This window comes from Molossus molossus, unplaced genomic scaffold (assembly GCF_014108415.1).
Source record: "Molossus molossus isolate mMolMol1 unplaced genomic scaffold, mMolMol1.p scaffold_m16_p_1, whole genome shotgun sequence".
In the NCBI taxonomy this organism is placed as follows: domain Eukaryota; kingdom Metazoa; phylum Chordata; class Mammalia; order Chiroptera; family Molossidae; genus Molossus; species Molossus molossus.
The window spans coordinates 28,461,392-28,479,966 of record NW_023425344.1 but is presented as its reverse complement, the minus strand read 5'-3'; the positions used below and the strand labels follow the sequence as shown (position 1 = coordinate 28,479,966).

The 18,575-nt window shown below is 42.7% G+C and overlaps 1 protein-coding gene across 1 annotated transcript in view; it reads left to right on the top strand.

Moving 5' to 3' along the window:
• Positions 1–1,286: 1,286 nt before the first annotated feature.
• The window catches only part of UGDH (UDP-glucose 6-dehydrogenase), a 37,701-nt gene continuing 20,412 nt past the window's right edge, over positions 1,287–18,575 (top strand). Inside the window, exons 1-2 of the mRNA XM_036267686.1 lie at positions 1,287–1,520; positions 8,520–8,688. Of these exons, the coding sequence (XP_036123579.1) occupies positions 8,527–8,688 (162 nt within the window). The 5' untranslated portion in view covers positions 1,287–1,520; positions 8,520–8,526. The remainder of the gene's footprint in view (positions 1,521–8,519; positions 8,689–18,575) is intronic.

The following is an 18,575-nucleotide window of genomic DNA, read 5'->3' as shown; positions in this document are numbered from 1 at the left end:
TTATTTTTAATTCTTCACCTGAGGATACTTTTCTACTTACCAGTTAGAGTGGGAGGGAGGGAGAAGGAGAGGGAGAGGCAGAAACATCCATGTGAGCCACATCAACTGGTTGCCTTCTGTATGACCGGACCAGGGCTGGGGACAAACTGCTGCAAACGAGGTACGAGGTACGTGCCCTTGACTGGAATCGAACGGAGACTCATTGGTCCATGGGCCCACGCTCTAACCGCTGAGCCAAACCGGCCAGGGCCATTCAACAACTTTTTAAAAGTCGTCATCATGATCCTAGCAAGAAAACCATCATCTAGGTGGTATTTTAACGAGTCTTTATGAACTCCTAGTCACTTTCCTCACCACATACTTAAAAATGCTTTGACTTCAAATACAGATTATGTCACTTGATGTAATCTTAATTTAGTGAAGGAAACAAAAAGTCATGGCTGCTTTTATTTTAGGTGTAAATGACCTTGGGGTGGGGAAAGAGAAAAAGAACTGCCCCCCACATTACAAGTGTTCAGGCTCCGTACGTTAATTTTATCCTCTCTCATACACGGAACTTACATGTTGTATATTTTGCTAAGTGTCCTGCGTAGAGACCCCAGATCCTGAATTTGGCAGGAGTTGCATCTCTGGAAAATATCTCTGAAGGGCGTGGGTGTCCCGCTTCTCCCAGGGATCAGGGCGGGGCACTAACTGGTCCAGTCATGACGGGACTCAGCATCCTCCAGACGTGAGGCAGCTCCTTCCCAGAAACGGCGGGTCAGACGGGGTCTGACTAAACCTTAGGCCGCAAGCCCGCAGGGTGCGGCAGACCCAGGGGCCTGGAGGGTGTGGGAGGGGAGCAAGCCGCCGGCCAGGTCTGACCCGCAGACTCTAGCGGGCCAAAGACAAGGCCAGCCCTCCAGGCTGCTGGGGAGACCGGAAGGGGGGCCGGGACCTTCCGGTCCCCTCGGGCCGCAGCCGGACCAGTACCCTCGCAGCCCCTGAACATGGCTGACCTGGCACGCTTAGGGCAGCACCTCCGCGCGGACAGTGAGCCAGGACCGGGACACAAGGGGGGAAGCAGAGCCCAAGTGTAATTCTAGCACCTCTGACCGCCCCAGCCAAAGCGGTGCACGGAGCCCCGCCCAGCGCAGCTCGCGCAGGGGCGGGGCCGCTGATCTGGCCAGAGCAGATTCGCCCAAGCTCGACCAGGGGCGTGGCCTGCCCCTCCCCGTCATGACTAGCCCCGCCCCCGCCTCTCAGCTCCTGGACCCTGCAGGAAATCGGGGCGGGCCTGGCCCAGTGTGGCGGGAGGAGGAGGAGCAGGGTTGCGGGGAGAGGAGACTCCAGGAGGGCCTGGCAACGGGGGAATGAAGCCTCCGCCTTCTGGGGCAGAAGCCTTTAAATACGGGCCCGGGCCTGGGACTCTGGGTGCAGTGAGAGGAGGTCTGGCGGAGCGGTGGCTGTGCGGCCCAGAGGGAGGAGCTGTCCGAGCCGTGGGGATAGTAGCGGAAGCCGCGCTCTGTGCTTGGAAGCGGGTAAGTGCCCTTCCCCGGATGGCCCGCCGCCCCGTCGGGATGCTCCGTGGTCCCCTCGGCGTGGAGGGAGCGGAGCCGGGGTGTGCACGCTGCTCCAGGTCGCTCCCTGCTCTCGGTCCCGGGCTTTCCGGCTTCCGACTCTCGTCTCCTCTTTTAGGCTCTGGGCGGGAATCGCCTTTTGGATCTGCTGCCCTGGGGATGGTGTAGCTTGGGCTTTTTATTCCAGACTCGCGAGTCTTCCAGCTGCATCTCTTTCTGCTTTTTCTCACTTTCTGACTTGAAATAAATGAGATTTCCCCTGCCCTCAGAAAACCGAACGTCCGCCGAAGGAAGCGGTCCCCTGGTTAGGGACCCCATTTTGGACTGAGTCACAGTCTTTTGTTTGTGTTAAGTCTGCTCTCCTGGGGGCTGCTGCTTTCCTCACTTCACTGGCCACGCTTCGTAACAAACTAGCAAGAAAATGAAGGCGGAAAGCCCTTTTGAGGGCGAAATCCTAAGACATTCAATCGTGACATCTGTATGGGCTGTCCTGGAATGCATTGCTGCATCTCCACCATATATAATTGCTTTATTTCATGTCTGGGAAAGCCTTTTTTGGGTGCTTTAAGAGATTATGTTTGTGTGAGACCTTGATAAATTATATCTTCCTCTTATATAGGAAAAGAATTGAGTAGGATTGAGAATTCTGGAATATAGAAAAGAGGGATTCACTGATAGTGAGCATTTTACAAATACACAGAGGGGTGGCTGTCCATTGACTGCCCTAGAAGACACAGTCTTTGAATTTCTTCAAATCCCCTAGGAAATAGAGAACAGTAGTCTGGTCTGTTTCTTGAGGGGGTGGGGGGTGTTTCTGGAAATGAAAGAGCTTACTGTCTGTCTGCTCTGAGATGTACTTGTTAGTACCCAACATCTACTTCAAGGTAAATCGTAGACAAACCCTGATTGAAAGGATCACATTTCTTCTTCCATTTTTATACTTTCTCTAACATAAAATCTATAACTAAGAAGCATATTCTGCCCTGGCCAGTTTGGCCCAGCGGTTAGAGTGTCGGCCTGCGGTCCGGAGAGACCCGGGTTCAGTTCCCGCTAAGGGCATGTACCTCGTTGCTGTTTGTTCCCAGCTCTGGTTGGGTCGTATGGGTGGCAACCACTCCATGTGTCCCATTCACGTCGATGTTTCTCTCTCTCTCTCTCTCCCTCCCACTCTATCTGAACAAAGTATCAAAAAATGCAAAAAATGTCCTAGGGTGAGGACTTAAAAAAAAGAAGCATATTCCATCCAACCTTTTGCTATTTCTACAGCTTTATATCTTTATATGATACCCTTTAGATATACTGTTAACACTCTCTCAATGATTATTTTTCCTGGGTTAGGCATCTTTTTTTTTCTTCCTCACCCGAGGATATTTTTCTACTTATTATCAGATAGAGTGAGAGGGAGGGAGAGAGAGAGAGACAGAGAGAAACGTGGATGTGATAGAGCCACATCTACCGGTTGCCTCCCGTACAACCTGACCAGCGCCAGGGATGAAGCGCAACTGAGGTCCTACCCATGACCAGAACCGAACCCTCGGCTCATTGGTCCTTGGGCTGATGCTCTAACCGCTGAGCCAAACTGGGCAGGGCAGTTTAGGCATCTTTTAATATTTAATTTTGCAAATGACTAAGATTATTTGTGAGGTTGATATATCCAGCTATAGCTAATCCATTGCTTTAGTTACCGAGTAATTACACAACGTATACTGAAGAGGGGTGGGGGTGTACCAGGAACCAGCCTGGAGAGCAGAGTCCCTGTGTTCGAGTGGTGGGAATGAAGACAATGACATGGATATGGGATCAGGAGGACTGTCCTCAGCAGGATCAGCCTTGATATGCTTTATTACATACCTTTTATACCTTACAGAAGTTGTTCTCAACCTGTGGGTCGCGACCCCTTTGGGGGTCGAAGGACCCTTTCACAGGGGTCGCCTAAGACCATCAGAAAACACGTATTTCTGATGGTCTTAGGAACCGAGACACCGCTCTGTCTCCAGGCGGGTTTAGCCCACATACCACATGAGGAACTGTATTAAAGGGTCGCGCATTAGGAAGGTGGAGAACCACTGTCTTACAGTGAAAGTTTAGTGATATAAGAAAATAGGATCTGCCCTGGCTGATTTGGCTCAGCGGTTAGAGCATCAGCCTGCAGTCCAGAGAGACCTGGGTTTGGTTCCTGCTAAGGGCATGTACCTCGGTTGCAGTTTTTCCCCAGCCCTGGTTGGGTCCTGCAGGTGGCAACCACTCCATGTGTCCCTTTCACGTGATATTTCTCTCTCTCTCTCTCTCTCCCCCCTCCCACTCTATCTGAACAAAAAATGGAAAAATGTCCTCGGGTGAGGATTATATAAAAAAAAAAAAAGAAAGAAAATAGGATCTTCTTGATATAATGCCCCGGGCTACACAATGCTGTATAGAATTCCTTTGCCTTGAGATAACAGGAACACCCAGTCTGTTATTTCAGGTATTTCAAGGTATATTGGGTCACACTGAGCCCCGAGCTGCACAAACACAATGCAAGCCTAATTCCTTGAGATTGTTGGGGAGGTTGAATCTCTGACACAAGACCTCTAGGCTCCATGGACTCTGTCAGACATATAGCCGGCTCCCAACAGGGGTGAAGGGATTAGATTTGGTTTAAATTGTAGTAGGACCTTTCCTATTTGCTAGCCACATATTCTAGGTGAAAATATTGATTTCAGTTTATAAAACTTTAAATGAAGAGTAGTTTGGAGTGACCTGGTTTGTTGTGACTCCCAAAATACAGATGTAAAAAACTCATTTCGAACTGACTTATAAAGCAAACATTCCCATTTCCCTGACAGCACAGTAGAAAGGGTCAGAAGGTACATAAAAGTAGAAATAGAAAATGGAATCAGAAGACATCTGTGTCAGGGAAAGTATATCACTAACACCGTGTCAAGGTCCATATTAAAGCTTACTGAAAATTTTACTGAAACTTCCAAGTGATTTTTTTGGGGGGATTTGCACAGATTATACATCTAACTTCTTCTGTAATTTCCCCATTGTCACCTACAAGCCATACTTCTTATGAAATAGCATTGCAGGGATCCCAGAAACTTATGTAGTTCTATAATACAGGTCCACCTGCTATCATTAGTTTACCCCAGCTGTTGTATGTAAGGCAAGCTGGATACAACCTGGCAAGCAAGGTGGATAAGAAGTAACTGGGAAGACATGCCAAAGTTCTACCTATAGAAAAAAGGATGATGGGATTGTGGGCATTCTGCAAAAATACTGTCATCAGCCATCTGAACTAAAGATATTCAAATAATTGTCTTCATTTTAACAAGATAAGCTATAATGGAGAGTTACTCATTCAATTAATATATATTGAGAGCCTACTGTTCTGGGTGTTGAGGTGAACAAGCAGCAGATAACTGCTCTTTTTCAGTACGGATCATCTCCATGTGGCTGGGAGCACTCGGGTATGGGTTAATCTGCCCTTGAGCTCTGTAAATTCTACGCTGCATTTTGGGAATTTTGTTCACCTGGGTGTGCTCAATAACCAGAGGATCTACATCTAAACCCTCAAGTTCTGCATTACTCTGCATTTTTAAGCATGTGCAGCAAAATTCAGCTCTTTTTGGGCCACCACCCTGTCTTTGCAGCCCCACTGTTTGGCCTGGGTATACCTACCAACTGCACCATTGTGATGATGGAATGGCACACATTGCTTCTGTAAAGTGACATCCTCCAGGGACTTGGTGGCTCTTTGATATGTACCCTTGATGGCCTGGGCAGTTTAACAAGTGTTCTTAAAGTGAACATGAAGATTTGAACCTCTTGATTTGCATAATTTTGTGGGTTTTTCTGGATCAAGTGAATAGTGACCCATTTTCAGAGGTCACCTCAGGCTGCTTTTGGGAAGAGCTCAATCCATGTTTATTATAATTTTAGCAGAACCTGTTTTGCTTGAGATTGAGGGCATAGGCTTCACTTTTAACCTCTTGGCTATGGGATTAAGTAGTAACCTAAAAAAATCCTCTGGTTCAAAAATACTTTGAGGTGACACTTTTTATTTTATTTTTTGAATTTATTTATTTATTTTTGTTACAGATGTTTCTTCTTTTTCCCCCAGACAAGCTCTTCCCTATCCACCCCCCTCCCGCCCCAAGCATTGTTGTCTATGTCCATTGGTTACTCATACGTGCATATAAGTTCTTTGGTTTATTTCATCCCCCCTTCCCCCTCCAGGTTTTTAAGTGTGAACCATACTCTTTGTATGTCTCTAGGTGTATTTTGTTCATTATATTCCGCAAATAAGTGAGATCATGTGGTATTTGTCTTTCTCTGACTGGCTTATTTCGCTTGCATTATACTCTCCAGGTCCCTCCATGTCCTCTCAAAGGACAAGATATCCTTCTTTCTTACAGCTGCATAATGTTACATTGTGTACATGTACCACAGCTTTTTTATCCACTCATGAGATGACACTTTTTAGGTATTCTAGATGTATTGGTCTTACTTAGAGAGAAAGGTCGACTAGCTGTCCAGTAAAGGTGTGGCAGTGTAGTAGTTCTTCAGGTTCATTACAGTTCAGGACTTAATCTTCAGCCTTGCGCCTAGAAGGTAGTCCTCCCCTTCCCCAAACCAGAGTTAATGAGGCTTTAGATGTTAACTTATGATGATTAAGCTCATAAGGGACTGATGAATACTAGAATGGAGCTTTGCTATTACAGTGGAGAAATTTTATTCTAGTGCCTGGAATACTTGTATCTCAAATCCAGGCCATCACTTTCTAGTATTATGGTCCTAGAAATCTGAATTCATAAGGCAGAGTGGAATCAGAAAAATAATCTTTGGGGAATATGCCATCCAAGCATTGGGAAAGCCCTTACTTGCCCTATCTCTCTGAAATCAGAATACTTCTGACCTCCAGATTCTGTGTCACTCTTTTCTAGACAGTGCTGAAATCAACACTGTCATTCTTGTTCTTAAATCCCTCTTTCCAGGACGATCATTCTCTTTGCTACCGCTTCCCTTTTTATCCCAGGGGAATGATTAGATTTTTTAGTTACACAAATGCCATTGATTTTTAGATTACTTTCAGTTATGTTACCTTAAGTTATTAAATTAAAGTCTCATGGAGTGTTATGGTCATGCTTTCCTGAAAGGGGCACTCAAGACCCACTTTCAATTCATTTCCACTCTAAGAAACAATTATTGCTGCTCACTACTTCTTAATACCCACTTTTCTTGTCCAAGTAGGAAGATTTCACTTCTTTGGACTAATTTCATATATGTCCTTATTTATTCTCTTCTCATCTGGAATACCCTCCCCCACTTATCTATACTTTCTATATCCTATCATTCTTTAGGCCAAGTTTAGATTCCACATTTGTCTTGACGTAGATGCCAAGTTATTTTGATTTTTCTTCCCCTCTAGATTTTAACATTCGTTTTGTCATTTAATTGATTATACCACCTTGTATAATTTAACCATTTTACCTGGGTGCAACTAACTCCTTTTCATCTTTTTTTTTCTTCTTTTTAATATATATATTTTTAATCCTCACCCGAGGATATGTTTTTATTTATCTTCAGATAGAATAGTGGGGAGAGAGAGAGAAACATTGATGTGTGAGGGACACATCAACTGATTGCCTGACCAAGGCTGGGGATGAACTGCAACTGAGGTACACGCCCTTGGCCGGAATCGAACCTGCGACTCATTGGTCCACAGGCCAACACTCTACCGCTGAGCCAAACTGGCCAGGGCCTAAATGTGTTTTATTGATTTTTTTTAGAGAGAGAGAAAGGGAGAGAGAGATAGAAACATGATATCAGAAGAAACATCAGTCGGCTACCTCCTGCATACCCCTCACTGGGGATCGAGCCCACAACCTGGGCATGTGCCCTGACCGGGAATTGAATCGGGACCTCTTAGTCCAAGGGATGACGCTCAATCCACTGAGCCACATCGGCTAGGCTTCTTTTCATCTTTTAAGTCAGCTTTAAAGTCACTTTCTTAGCCAGTCCTCCTTTGTTTTTTATTTTTCTGTTAGTCCTCGATTTTTAGATAGAGTAGAAGGGGGAGGGAGGGAGAGAGAGAGAGAGAGAGAAACATACATGAATGTGAGAGAGACGCATCTACTGGTTGCCTCCTGCATGACCCCTACCAGAGTCAAGGATTGAACCTGCAACTTGCTCTTAATCAGGAATTGAACCTGAGACTTTGTCCAAGGGCTATTGCTTTAACCGCTGAGCCAAACTGGTTAGGGCAGACAGTCCTTCTTTACCCTATCTAATGTAGTCCTTTCTCCACAGATAGCCTTTCCCTCCCTCCTCTCTCCCTCTCTCCTACATGATTATTTCTTTTATATGGAATGTATCACAACTGCCATTATTTTGTGTGCTCTCCTACTAGAATATGGCCATATGAAGGTATTTGCCTTGTTCACTGTTGTGTATCCACAATACATAGAACAGTGTCGGCTGTTACAAAGTAGGGTGTTTAATTAAGTCTATTGAATTCTGGACTATATAACTAATCTTACTATCTTCTGTGTTAGTTTAAACCTGTCTCAAGGCTGACCTTTGTATACCAGCATTTATTTAAGCAAGGATTACATTGGTATTTCACCCTTGAACTTTCCCCTCAGCAATCAAAGTTGTCCTAAGTAAGGTTTAAATAAGGTTTTATTTTGCTTCTTGACTTTCTAAATATTGGGTCATATAATCATTGTGTCTCTTCTCCAGTAATATCAGTTATTGTAATGTTTTCCTTATGTTTCATACTAGTACAGCTGAGAACAGGTTTGGTCATCCAATTGTAATGTTATTTTTTATGACTATTTTCATAATTCTTAATGAGTGTGAATGTGGGAAATATTTACAGATATACCACCTTGACATTTTTTATAAAGTATGAATGTGCATTGTGATTTTAAATTTTCTGTTTTCAATAGTAAAATAGTCTTACTGTTTCCCTTCTAGTACAATCATGTTTGAAATTAAGAAGATCTGTTGCATTGGTGCGGGCTATGTTGGAGGACCCACGTGTAGTGTCATAGCTCAGATGTGCCCTGAAATCAGGGTAACGGTTGTTGATGTCAATGAATCAAGAATCAATGCATGGAACTCTCCTACACTTCCTATTTACGAGGTAAACCGTATTAAATAATTTTTTGTTCTAATGTTGTTTTCTTACATTTTTTTGTGAAATAATTTACTATTGATGTAAAAATCTATGATTGCAAACTGATGAGAAATTAAATGAAAAAATTTAGATACACAGTGTTGTGGACATTATAATTACAATTATGCCAAGCATGATCAGGGAAAATGACTGGAAAGAAGTACATTAGAATATTAATAATGGTTGTATTAGTGCAATGAGATTATGGGTAATTTTTTCTCTTTTCTACTTTTTAATCTTGTCATTTAGTATGGTTACCATATTATAATAGTAAAATTAACAAGTCATACTCTTTAAAAATAAAAATTATGGATGTTTAAAATATTAATTTATATAAGTCTGTTATATTTATTGTATTGTATTTACATTAGGTAAACTTTGGATGGATAAATGGTGCTTTTCATATTTAGTGTTTAGTATCACAAATTTGTTTAATTAGAATTTCAAAATTTCTGTGAATTTAGAGAATTTATAGTTAAGAAAATATGCTTTTAACCATTTTATTAAGCTGTCTGAGTCCTATTTTTTATTTCACCATAAAATTAGTTCATGATATTTTGCTTTTGAAGCATTTGAAAATTTGATGGTAGCATTTTCTATTCAATATTAATACTGTTTATATATATATATTTTTTTTTTTTCAGAAAAGGTTTGATATTTACAAGATTGTTATTAACCATAGCCTTTAGGTTTGTTAGGCCTTTGGAAGGGGAAACCTCAACCAAGTTCTATCTGTAAGATAAATCTCCCTGCTATTTATGGGCATATGAAACAGAAATCCTTTTTTTTTTATCCTCACCCGAGGACATTTTTCCATTTTTTGTTCAGATAGAGCAGGAGGAAGAGAGAGAGAGAAACATTGACGTGAAAGGAACACATCGAGTGGTTGCTACCCGCATATCCCAACCAGGGCCGGGGACAAACTGCAACCAAGATACATGCCCTTAGCGAGAACCTAATCCGGGTCTCTCTGGACTGCAGGCCGATGCTCTAACCACTGAGCCAAACCGGCCAGGGCAAAGTTGACAAATTTTTCTTTTTTGGTATGTGCCCCTAGCAGGAACCAAACCCAGAACTATCTGATCCTCAGGCCAATGCTTCAACTGCTGAGCCAAACTGACCAGGGCAAGAAATCCATTTTTAAAAGCACCCATAGACTAGTAGCAATTTATATCTGAATCAGACCTGAGATTTAAAAAAAATACCCACTGTGTACATAGCTTCTGTCTGTGCTTTATCCTTTCTTCTACCAAATGACCTGCCCATAATACTTTTTTTTTGCATTTATCTTCAGATAGAGCAGGAGGGAGAGAGGGGGGAAGAGAGAGAGAGAAGCATCGATGTGAGAGAGACACATTGAGTGGTTGCCACCCACACAAATCCCAACCAGGGTGAGGACAAACTGCAACTGAGGTACATGCCCTTTAGCAGGAACCAAACCCAGGACTCTCTGGTCCTTTGGTTGACGCTCTAACCGCTGGGCCAAACCAGCCAGGGCATCCATAGTAGTTCTTTTTTTTTTTTTTAATCCTCAACCAAGGACATTTTTCCATGTTTTGTTCAGATAGAGTGGGAGGGAGAGAGAGGAAGAGAGAGAGAGAGAAACATCGATGTGAAGGGACACATCGAGTGGCTGCCACCCACACCACCAACCAGGGCCGGGGACAAACTGCAACCGAGGTACGTGCCCTTAGCGGGAACCGAACCCGGGTCTTTCTGTACCGCAGGCCGACGCTCCAACCGCTGAGCCAAACCGGCCAGGGCCATAGTAGTTCTTTAACTAACTCAGTATTATAGAATTTCTTTCCCTGTTGTAAGTATAACATCACTACTATACTTGGTTTGGGAAAATTAAAAAAATATATATATATTTTGGAATGATAACTTGATAGAGTTTTATAATTCTGATATCCATAAAAGGGCTACAAGTTGTCTGAAACCCTGTAAACCATATTTGTTTCCAATCATTCTGTAACTAATTCTATCAGCAATGTACTCTGGTCTTCAAAAACAAAGGGCACTCATCAGAGTGGCTAAAATTATTACTACTGACAATACCAAGTGTTGACAAGGATCTAGAGAAATTGAAATCTTATACACTGCTGCTCAGAATGTAAATTGGTACATCTGCTTTGCAATACTGTTTGGCAGTGTGTACTAAAGCTGAAAGTATGAATAGTTTATGACCCAGCAATTCCAGTGCTAAGTGTGTATCTAACAGAAATGCATATATAGGCGCACCAAAGACAGATATTAACAGTCCTATTAGTAATAGCCCCAAATAGAAAATAACCTAAATGTTCATCATCAATAGGATAGATACATAAATTATAGTTTAAAGCCTATAATAAAATACTACACTGCATTGAAAATGAATGAAACTACTCCTGCATTTAAGAATTTGGTTTAATTCTCACAAAAGTAATGTGTTGTCAGACACAAAATAATTCATACTGTATAATTCTATTTGTATAATTTTAAAAAATCGACATACTAATCTAATTCAGCATGATGATAATTTGAGGTAGTGACTAGGAGAGGGCACATTGCAGGCTCTGATTCTTCTAACTCTTGATGTAGATAGTGGTTACACAAGTGGATTCACTTGTGAACATTGAACTATACATTTCTCTATACTAATGTATATGCACTTTTCTCTATTTATGTTTTATTTCAATTAAAAATTTACTTTAAAGAAAAGGTATCCTGAACTAGAAAAAAATATATAAATTTTTTGTAATATATTGGAATTAGAAATTTTTCTTGGAGAAAAAAAATTAGTTGCCCAGGCATGTTCCCTGGCCAAGTTCTTATTCAGTCAGATTATTATTTTTGGTATTACTATTTCCATTATTTGAAATTTGAAATTCTTCTTCCTAAGACTTTAGTGCTTTAAATTAAAAGTAGTGTTTTGTAGTGGATCCAGGATGGTGGGGGAATAGATGGAAACTACATGCACTTCCTCCCAGGTCCAGACCAGAATTACAACTAAATTATAGAGCAATCAACCTGAAGAACCAATTGAAGACTAGCTGATCATAGTCTTATAACCAATGATTTATAGAAGAAGCCACGTGGAGCCCTGGCCGGTTTGGCTCAGCGGTTGGAGCGTCGGCCTGCGGTACAGAGAGACCCGAGTTTGGTTCCCACTAAGGGCACGTACCTCGGTTGCAGTTTGTCCCGGCCCTGGTTGGTCGTGCGGGTGGCAGCCACTCGATGTGTCCCTTCGCATCGATGTTTCTCTCTCTCTCTCTTCCTCTCTCTCCCTCCCGCTCTATCTGAACAAAAAATGGAAAAATGTCCTCGGGTGAGAAGAAGCCCCATGGAGACTGATAGGAAGGGCAAATATGCGAAAAAGGCTAGCTCCTCACCTATGTGTGGTGGTTGAGAATCTGGAGGAATATCTCACCTGCAAAGGTCCCCCCCAGAGGTCTCAACCCCACTTTTAGCTCTCCAGCCCAGAGCACCAGAGCCAGGCAGAAGACCCCATGTATAACATCTAGCTGTGAAAATCAATGGGAATTCCATCAGCTAGAGACAAATGGGAGTCTGCTAGAAACCTAGGTGCTATCTTAAAAGGTCAGCACACAAAATTTCATTTGCATCCACTTATCCTGGGCTCTGGTGGAGGGCAGGCGGCTCAGAATAGACTGGAGTCATATAGGGAGAGACTGGATTGTGTAGGTTCAGGGAGAGGGCTGAAGGGATAGCCGCCATGGTCCCTGGGCTGAGTCTCTCTTCCAAACCACCCACAGATGCCATCTTTCCTGGGTTGAGCACTCCCCTCCATACAACATCAGCTTGGGGAAATGCATTAGCCCCACCTTCCAGACTCCCTGTGGCCGAGCCCTGTTGAGCTCAGGCTCTGTAGAAGAGTCGCCGGCTGTGGCCAGACAGGGCCCACAGTGCAGGCTTTCTTGGGAGGCTCTCAAGGAAGTCAGGGTGGATTGGGTTGTGGCAGAGACTGAGTTGTGTGACTCTAGGAAAAGGGCCATTCTTCCCCTCATACACCCGACTGGCACCACCATTCCTGTGTAGAGCCCTCCCTCTATATAGCCAAATCTTGGTCTGTTTTAGCCTAATGAGCTCTGCCTGCCTCACCTTGATGACTTCCTGAGATCCTGCCCCAGCACAAAGGCCCACAGACCCCTGGTGGGTGGGGGCTGCCTTTGGTGTACACAGAGACTTTTGCTGAGTGGTCTCAGACTCATCATGGCACAAAATTTGAATCTGTATCAACCTGGTCAACACCACTCGTCCCTGCCTGGTGACTCACTACATCATGCAACCTATGTATCACCAGAGGCTGTTTCAGTGACTGATCTTAACAGGTAGCCAGCAGGCAGAGGTGGATCTTGGAGTGTCTTGGGCCTTTTGTTGTCTTGCCCCTGTGCTTAGTGCTGATGGCAGCCAGCCTTGGTGTGCAGCTTGGCCCCTCCCATGTACACTGAGGCCCAGCAGAGGCAGTTTGGATTGCCTTGTAGCTCCAAACAAGTAGCCCAGGGCCAGTTCCAGGGAGTGTCTGACATTGACCTGTACCAGAGTCCCTCCAGGAGGCTCCAGAACCAACACACCAGGTAGCAGGCCACATCAGAGCATGACCCAATTAGCTCCACAAATGGTACATCCAAAGGGAGATCTCAGCAGGCTTCAGACCCTATTTGAGCAAATTCTCCTTGGTGGGGTCAGCCCCTGCATAGCTCATACCCTGTGGTCAGGTCAGTCCTCATGGTCAGCCAGCCTGAGGATCAGCCCCACCCACAGATGGCCAAGAGCAGTCAAGACTCATCTATAACAGGAGGACTCACATAAACCACACAAGGGACATTTTTGGAGCACTTAACTCAGGTGATCAGGGAAACTGCAGCACTGAGCCCATAGGGCATCTACATAAGGTCACCATACCAAGACAGAAACATAGCAAATCTACTTAATACACAGAAACAAATATAGAGAGGCAGCCAAAATGGGGAGACAAATGTACATGCCCAAAATGAAAGAACAGGATACATTTCCAGAAAAGGAACTAAATAAAATGGAGGCAAGCAATCTACCAGCTATAGAATTCAAAATAATATGTTATAAGGATGCTCATGAAACTTAGGAGAAGAATGGATGAATTCAGTGAGAACTTCAACAAAGAGATAGTAAGCATTAAAAATTACATCGAAAGTATAAAAAAGAACCTATCAGAAGTGAAGAATATAGTGGCTGAAATGAAGACTACACTAGAAGGAATCAGCAGAAAATTAGATGAAGCAGAGGATTAAATCAGTGATTTGGAAGATAAGGTGGCAGTAAATACCCAAACAGAGCAGCAAGAAGGAAAAAGAATTTTGAAAAGTGAGGATAGTTAAGGGGCCTTTTGGAACAACATCAAGTGTAACAACATTCTACATCATAGGAATACTGGAAGGAGAAGAGAGAGAGCAAAGTATTGAGAACCTATATGAAGAAATAATAACTGAAAACTTCCCTAACCTGGTAAAGGAAGACACAAGTCTAGGAAGTGCAGAGAGTCTCAAACAAGATGAACTCAAAGAGGCCCACTCTAAAACACATAATTAAAATGACAAAGATTAAAGATAGAGAAAATCTTAAAAGCTGCAAGAGAAAGCCAGTTACCTATGAGGGAGCTCCCATAAGATTGTCAGCTAATTTCTTAACTGAAACATTTCAAGCCAGAAGGGATTGGCATGAAATATTCAAAGTGATGAAAAGCCATGAACTACAACCAAGACTACTCTATCTAGGAAGGCTGTCATTTAAAATTGAAGGAGAAATAAGGACCTTCCCAGATAAGAAAAAGCTAAAGGAGTTTATTACCACCAAATGAGTATTATAAGAAATGTTAAAGGGACTTCTTTAAGAAGAAAGAAAATAAAAAAGAGGAAAATAGTTATAAAGAATAAATATGTAGCTCTCAGTAATCACTTTAAATGTAAATGGCCTAAATGCTCCAATCAAAAGACATAGAGCAGCTAAATGGATTAAAAACAAGATCCATATATATGCTGTCTATAAGAGACCCACCTCAGAACTAAAGACACACAACAGACTGAAAGTAAAAGGTTGGAAATGTGTGTGTGTGTGTGTGTGTGTGTGTGTGTATACATGAGAGAGAGGGGGGAAGGGGAGAAAGAGAGAAACATTGACTTGTTCAACTCATTTATGCACTTATTGATTGCTTCTTGGATGTGCCCTGACTGGGAATCGAACCTGCAACTTTGTCTTATCGAGGTGATGCTGTAACCAGCTGAGCTACAGGGTGGATAAAGATATTTTATGTAAGTGGAAATGAAAAAAAAGCTGGAGGAGCAGTACTTATATTAAACAAAATAGACTTTAAAACAAAAACTATAATCAGAGACAAAGAAGGACACTGCATTATGATAAAGGGATCAATCCACAAGAGGGATATAACCTTGGTGAACATTTATGTACCCAGTATAGGAGCACCTAACTATAAAAAGCGAATCTTGATGGACATAGAGATTGACAGTCATACAGTCACAGTAGGGGATTTTAACACCTCATTGACATCAATGGATAGATCTTCCAGACAGAAAATCAACGAGGAAACAGCAGTCTTGGTCCGGCTGGTGTGGCTCTGTGATTGAGTATCGACCCATGTACCAAGAGGTCACCAGCAGCCCTGACTGGTTTGGCTCAGAAGTTAGTGCATTGGCCTGTGGTCCAGAGAGACCCAGGTTCGGTTCCTGCTAAGGACACGTACCTCGGTTGCAGTTTGTCCCCAGCCCTGGATGGGTCGAGCGGGTGGCAACCACTCGATGTGTCCCTTTCACATTGATGTTTCTCTCTCTCTCTCTTCCTCTCTCTCCCTCTTCCTCTCTCTCCCTCCCACTAATATCTAAACAAAAAATGGAAAAATGTCCTCGGGTAAGGATAAAAAAAAAAAAAAGAGGTCACCAGCTGATCAGCTGCCTCCTGCACACCCCCTGCATGAACCCGCAACCCAGGCATGTGCCCTTGACCAGAATAGAACCCTCAACTCTTCTGTTCATGGGCCGAAGTTCTAACCGCTGAGCCAAACAGGCCAGGGCTAAGCTTATAATTTTCATGTCTTTCTTAGACATCAGTTGTTAAAAGATGGCTGCTTAAGAAATTTATAAATCAGCCCTGGCCGGTTTGGCTCAGCGGTTAGAGCGTCGGCCTGTGGTCCGGAGAGACCCGGGTTCGGTTCCCGCTAAGGGCATGTACCTCGGTTGCAGTTTGTCCCCGACCCTGGTTGGTCGTGCGGGTGGCAGCCACTCGATGTGTCCCTTTCACGTCGATGTTTCTCTCTCTCCCCCTCCCTCCCTCCCACTCTCTCTGAACAATAAAATGGAAAAATGTCCTCGGGTGAGGATAAAGAAAAAAATAAAAAATAAGAAATTTATAAATCAGACATGACTGGTGTTGCTCAGTTGGTTGGAGCATTGTCTTGCACACTGAAAGGTTACTGGTTTGATTTCCCAAAGGGCACATGCCTGGATTGTGGGCTTGATCTCCGGTAGGAGGTGTTCAGGAGGCAGCCAGTCAATGCTCTGCTCTCAAATTAATGTTTCTCTCTCTAGCTCTAAAAATCAATTTAAGTACTGGCCAGTTGCTCAATGGTTAGCGCGTAGGCCCAGGGACCGATTCCAGGGTTTGATTCCAGTCAAGGGCACCTACCTTGGTTGTGGTTCAGTCCTGGTCCTGGTCGGGGTTGTGCAGGAGGCAACCAATAATGTGTCTCTCTCACGTTGACCTCTCTCTTCCTCTCTCTCTCTCCCTCCCTCCCCTTCCCACTCTATCTGAAGAGGAAAAGTATCCTCAGGTGAGGATGAAAATAAATATAAATCAATTTTTTTTAAATCTTAAAAAAAAGATTTCTGTAAGATTGTGTTTTAAAAATAATCTGGGGAAATGAATTGTTATGACCCAATTATCCATTTTCAAAGATAATTAGACCTGTGTTCCACATTTTTTTTTATCCTCACCCGAGGACATTTTTCCATTTTTTGTTTAGATAGAGTGGAAGGGGGAGAGAGAGAGAAACATTGACGTGAAAGGGACACATCGAGTGGCTGCCTCCCACACGACCCAACCAGGGCCAGGGACAAACTGCAACCGAGGTACGTGCCCTTAGTGGGAACCGAACCCAGGACTCTGGATCGCAGGCCGATGCTCTAACCGCTGACCAAAACTGGCCAGGGCTTGTTCCACTTTTTAATGTTAAATTAACTATTTCTGCACATGTCCTTGTCCATATTATAGATGTGAAATATTAGGTGAAATGTCAAAGAGTAACAACTATAATAGAACAAAAAAGAATGGCAGATTTAATCAGAGTCCGTGCTGCTTTCTGAATTGCTTTTTGAGTAGTTTATACATGTTGTTACTAGTTGTAATTTTATACTTACCTACCTTGGACAGTGCAAAGAAGTATGTTTATTTTCAGAGAAATCTTGGATGCATTTGCAATTAAATTTCTTCTGTAAATGTGTATTCTATAATGCATTTGAAAATGTACAACTAAATAGATATTTGTTTTCAAGAATATCATAAAAATCATGGCTTCGGTTTTTCATTGTAAATACCACATTTTCATGTCAGGAAGTCCCTCTTGATGATTAATGTTTAACTCCTGGCTACTGATAGAAAAATAACTAATATATAATCAAAATTATGTGCTCTTTTGAGTACACAGCTTTCTTGAGAGTTGTTCTACCTTCAGTCCATTCACTCTGAGCCTCACTAGACTAATTAGAGAAATACTCAGATTAAAAAATAACAGGACTTGATTGTTGATTGTATAGGAGGGAAGAAGGAGAGGAAAGAAACTAGAATGATATCCAGGTTTCTGGTTTGGATGATTGGGTGCATGACTGTGCCATTAATTGAGAACAAGAATGCAGGGTATTTGGAAAGGGGTGGGAGATGAAATAGTGATTTCTGTTTCGTCCTATATAGTTATAGAGGCTTTGGGATGTCTAAACAGAGATAGATGTTCAGCAGGCCATTGGATATATATCAAAAGTTTAGGCAAAGAATTCAGGACTAGAGATGTAAAATTAGGATTATGCAAGTAGTTAAAATCAGTGTAGTTGAGCCCTCCCAACAAGAGCTCATAGAAAGAACAGAGCATGGGTCAAGGATAGAACCCTGGAAAACTCAAATGTTTGATAGTGGGTGTAGGAGGAAATGCCATAGAGAAGCAATAAAGAGTTGGTTTAGAGAAGGTGAACCAAATACCAGAAGCATTTTAGTAGCGCAAAGTCCATAAAGATGTATGTTTTGATTATGAATGACTAACACAGTTACCAGCACATTGTAAGTGTTCAATAAATGTTTGCTGAATCAATGAGTAAGCTGTCAATTATGCTAAATACAGGAGAAGTAAGGGCCGAGGCATATTCATTAAGTTTTGTATTATGGAGGGGATTATAACTTTTGCGAGAATAATTACAAATGATACGAGATTTAGGGTGAGAGAATGTAGGAAAAAAGAAAGACTCTCCTTTTAAAAAAAAAATGCTTTTATTGATTTTCTGTAGAGAGAGGAAGGGAGAGAGAGATAGAAACATCAATGTGAGAAACTGATCAGCTGCCTTCTGCATGCCCCCTACTGGGTATTGAGCCCATAACCTGGGTATGTGCCTTGACCAGGAATCAAACCAGGACCTCTCAGTCCATGGGACGACACTCAATCCACTGAGCCACACCAGCCAGCCAAGAATCTTCTTTTAAGAAGTTTAATTTAGAAGGAAATAAAGGGGGTGGTCACTGAAGAGGGGCATAGGGTAAAGGCAATTATTTTATTTATATTTTTTCTATGGTTGATGATTGAACATGTTAATAAACTAAGGTAG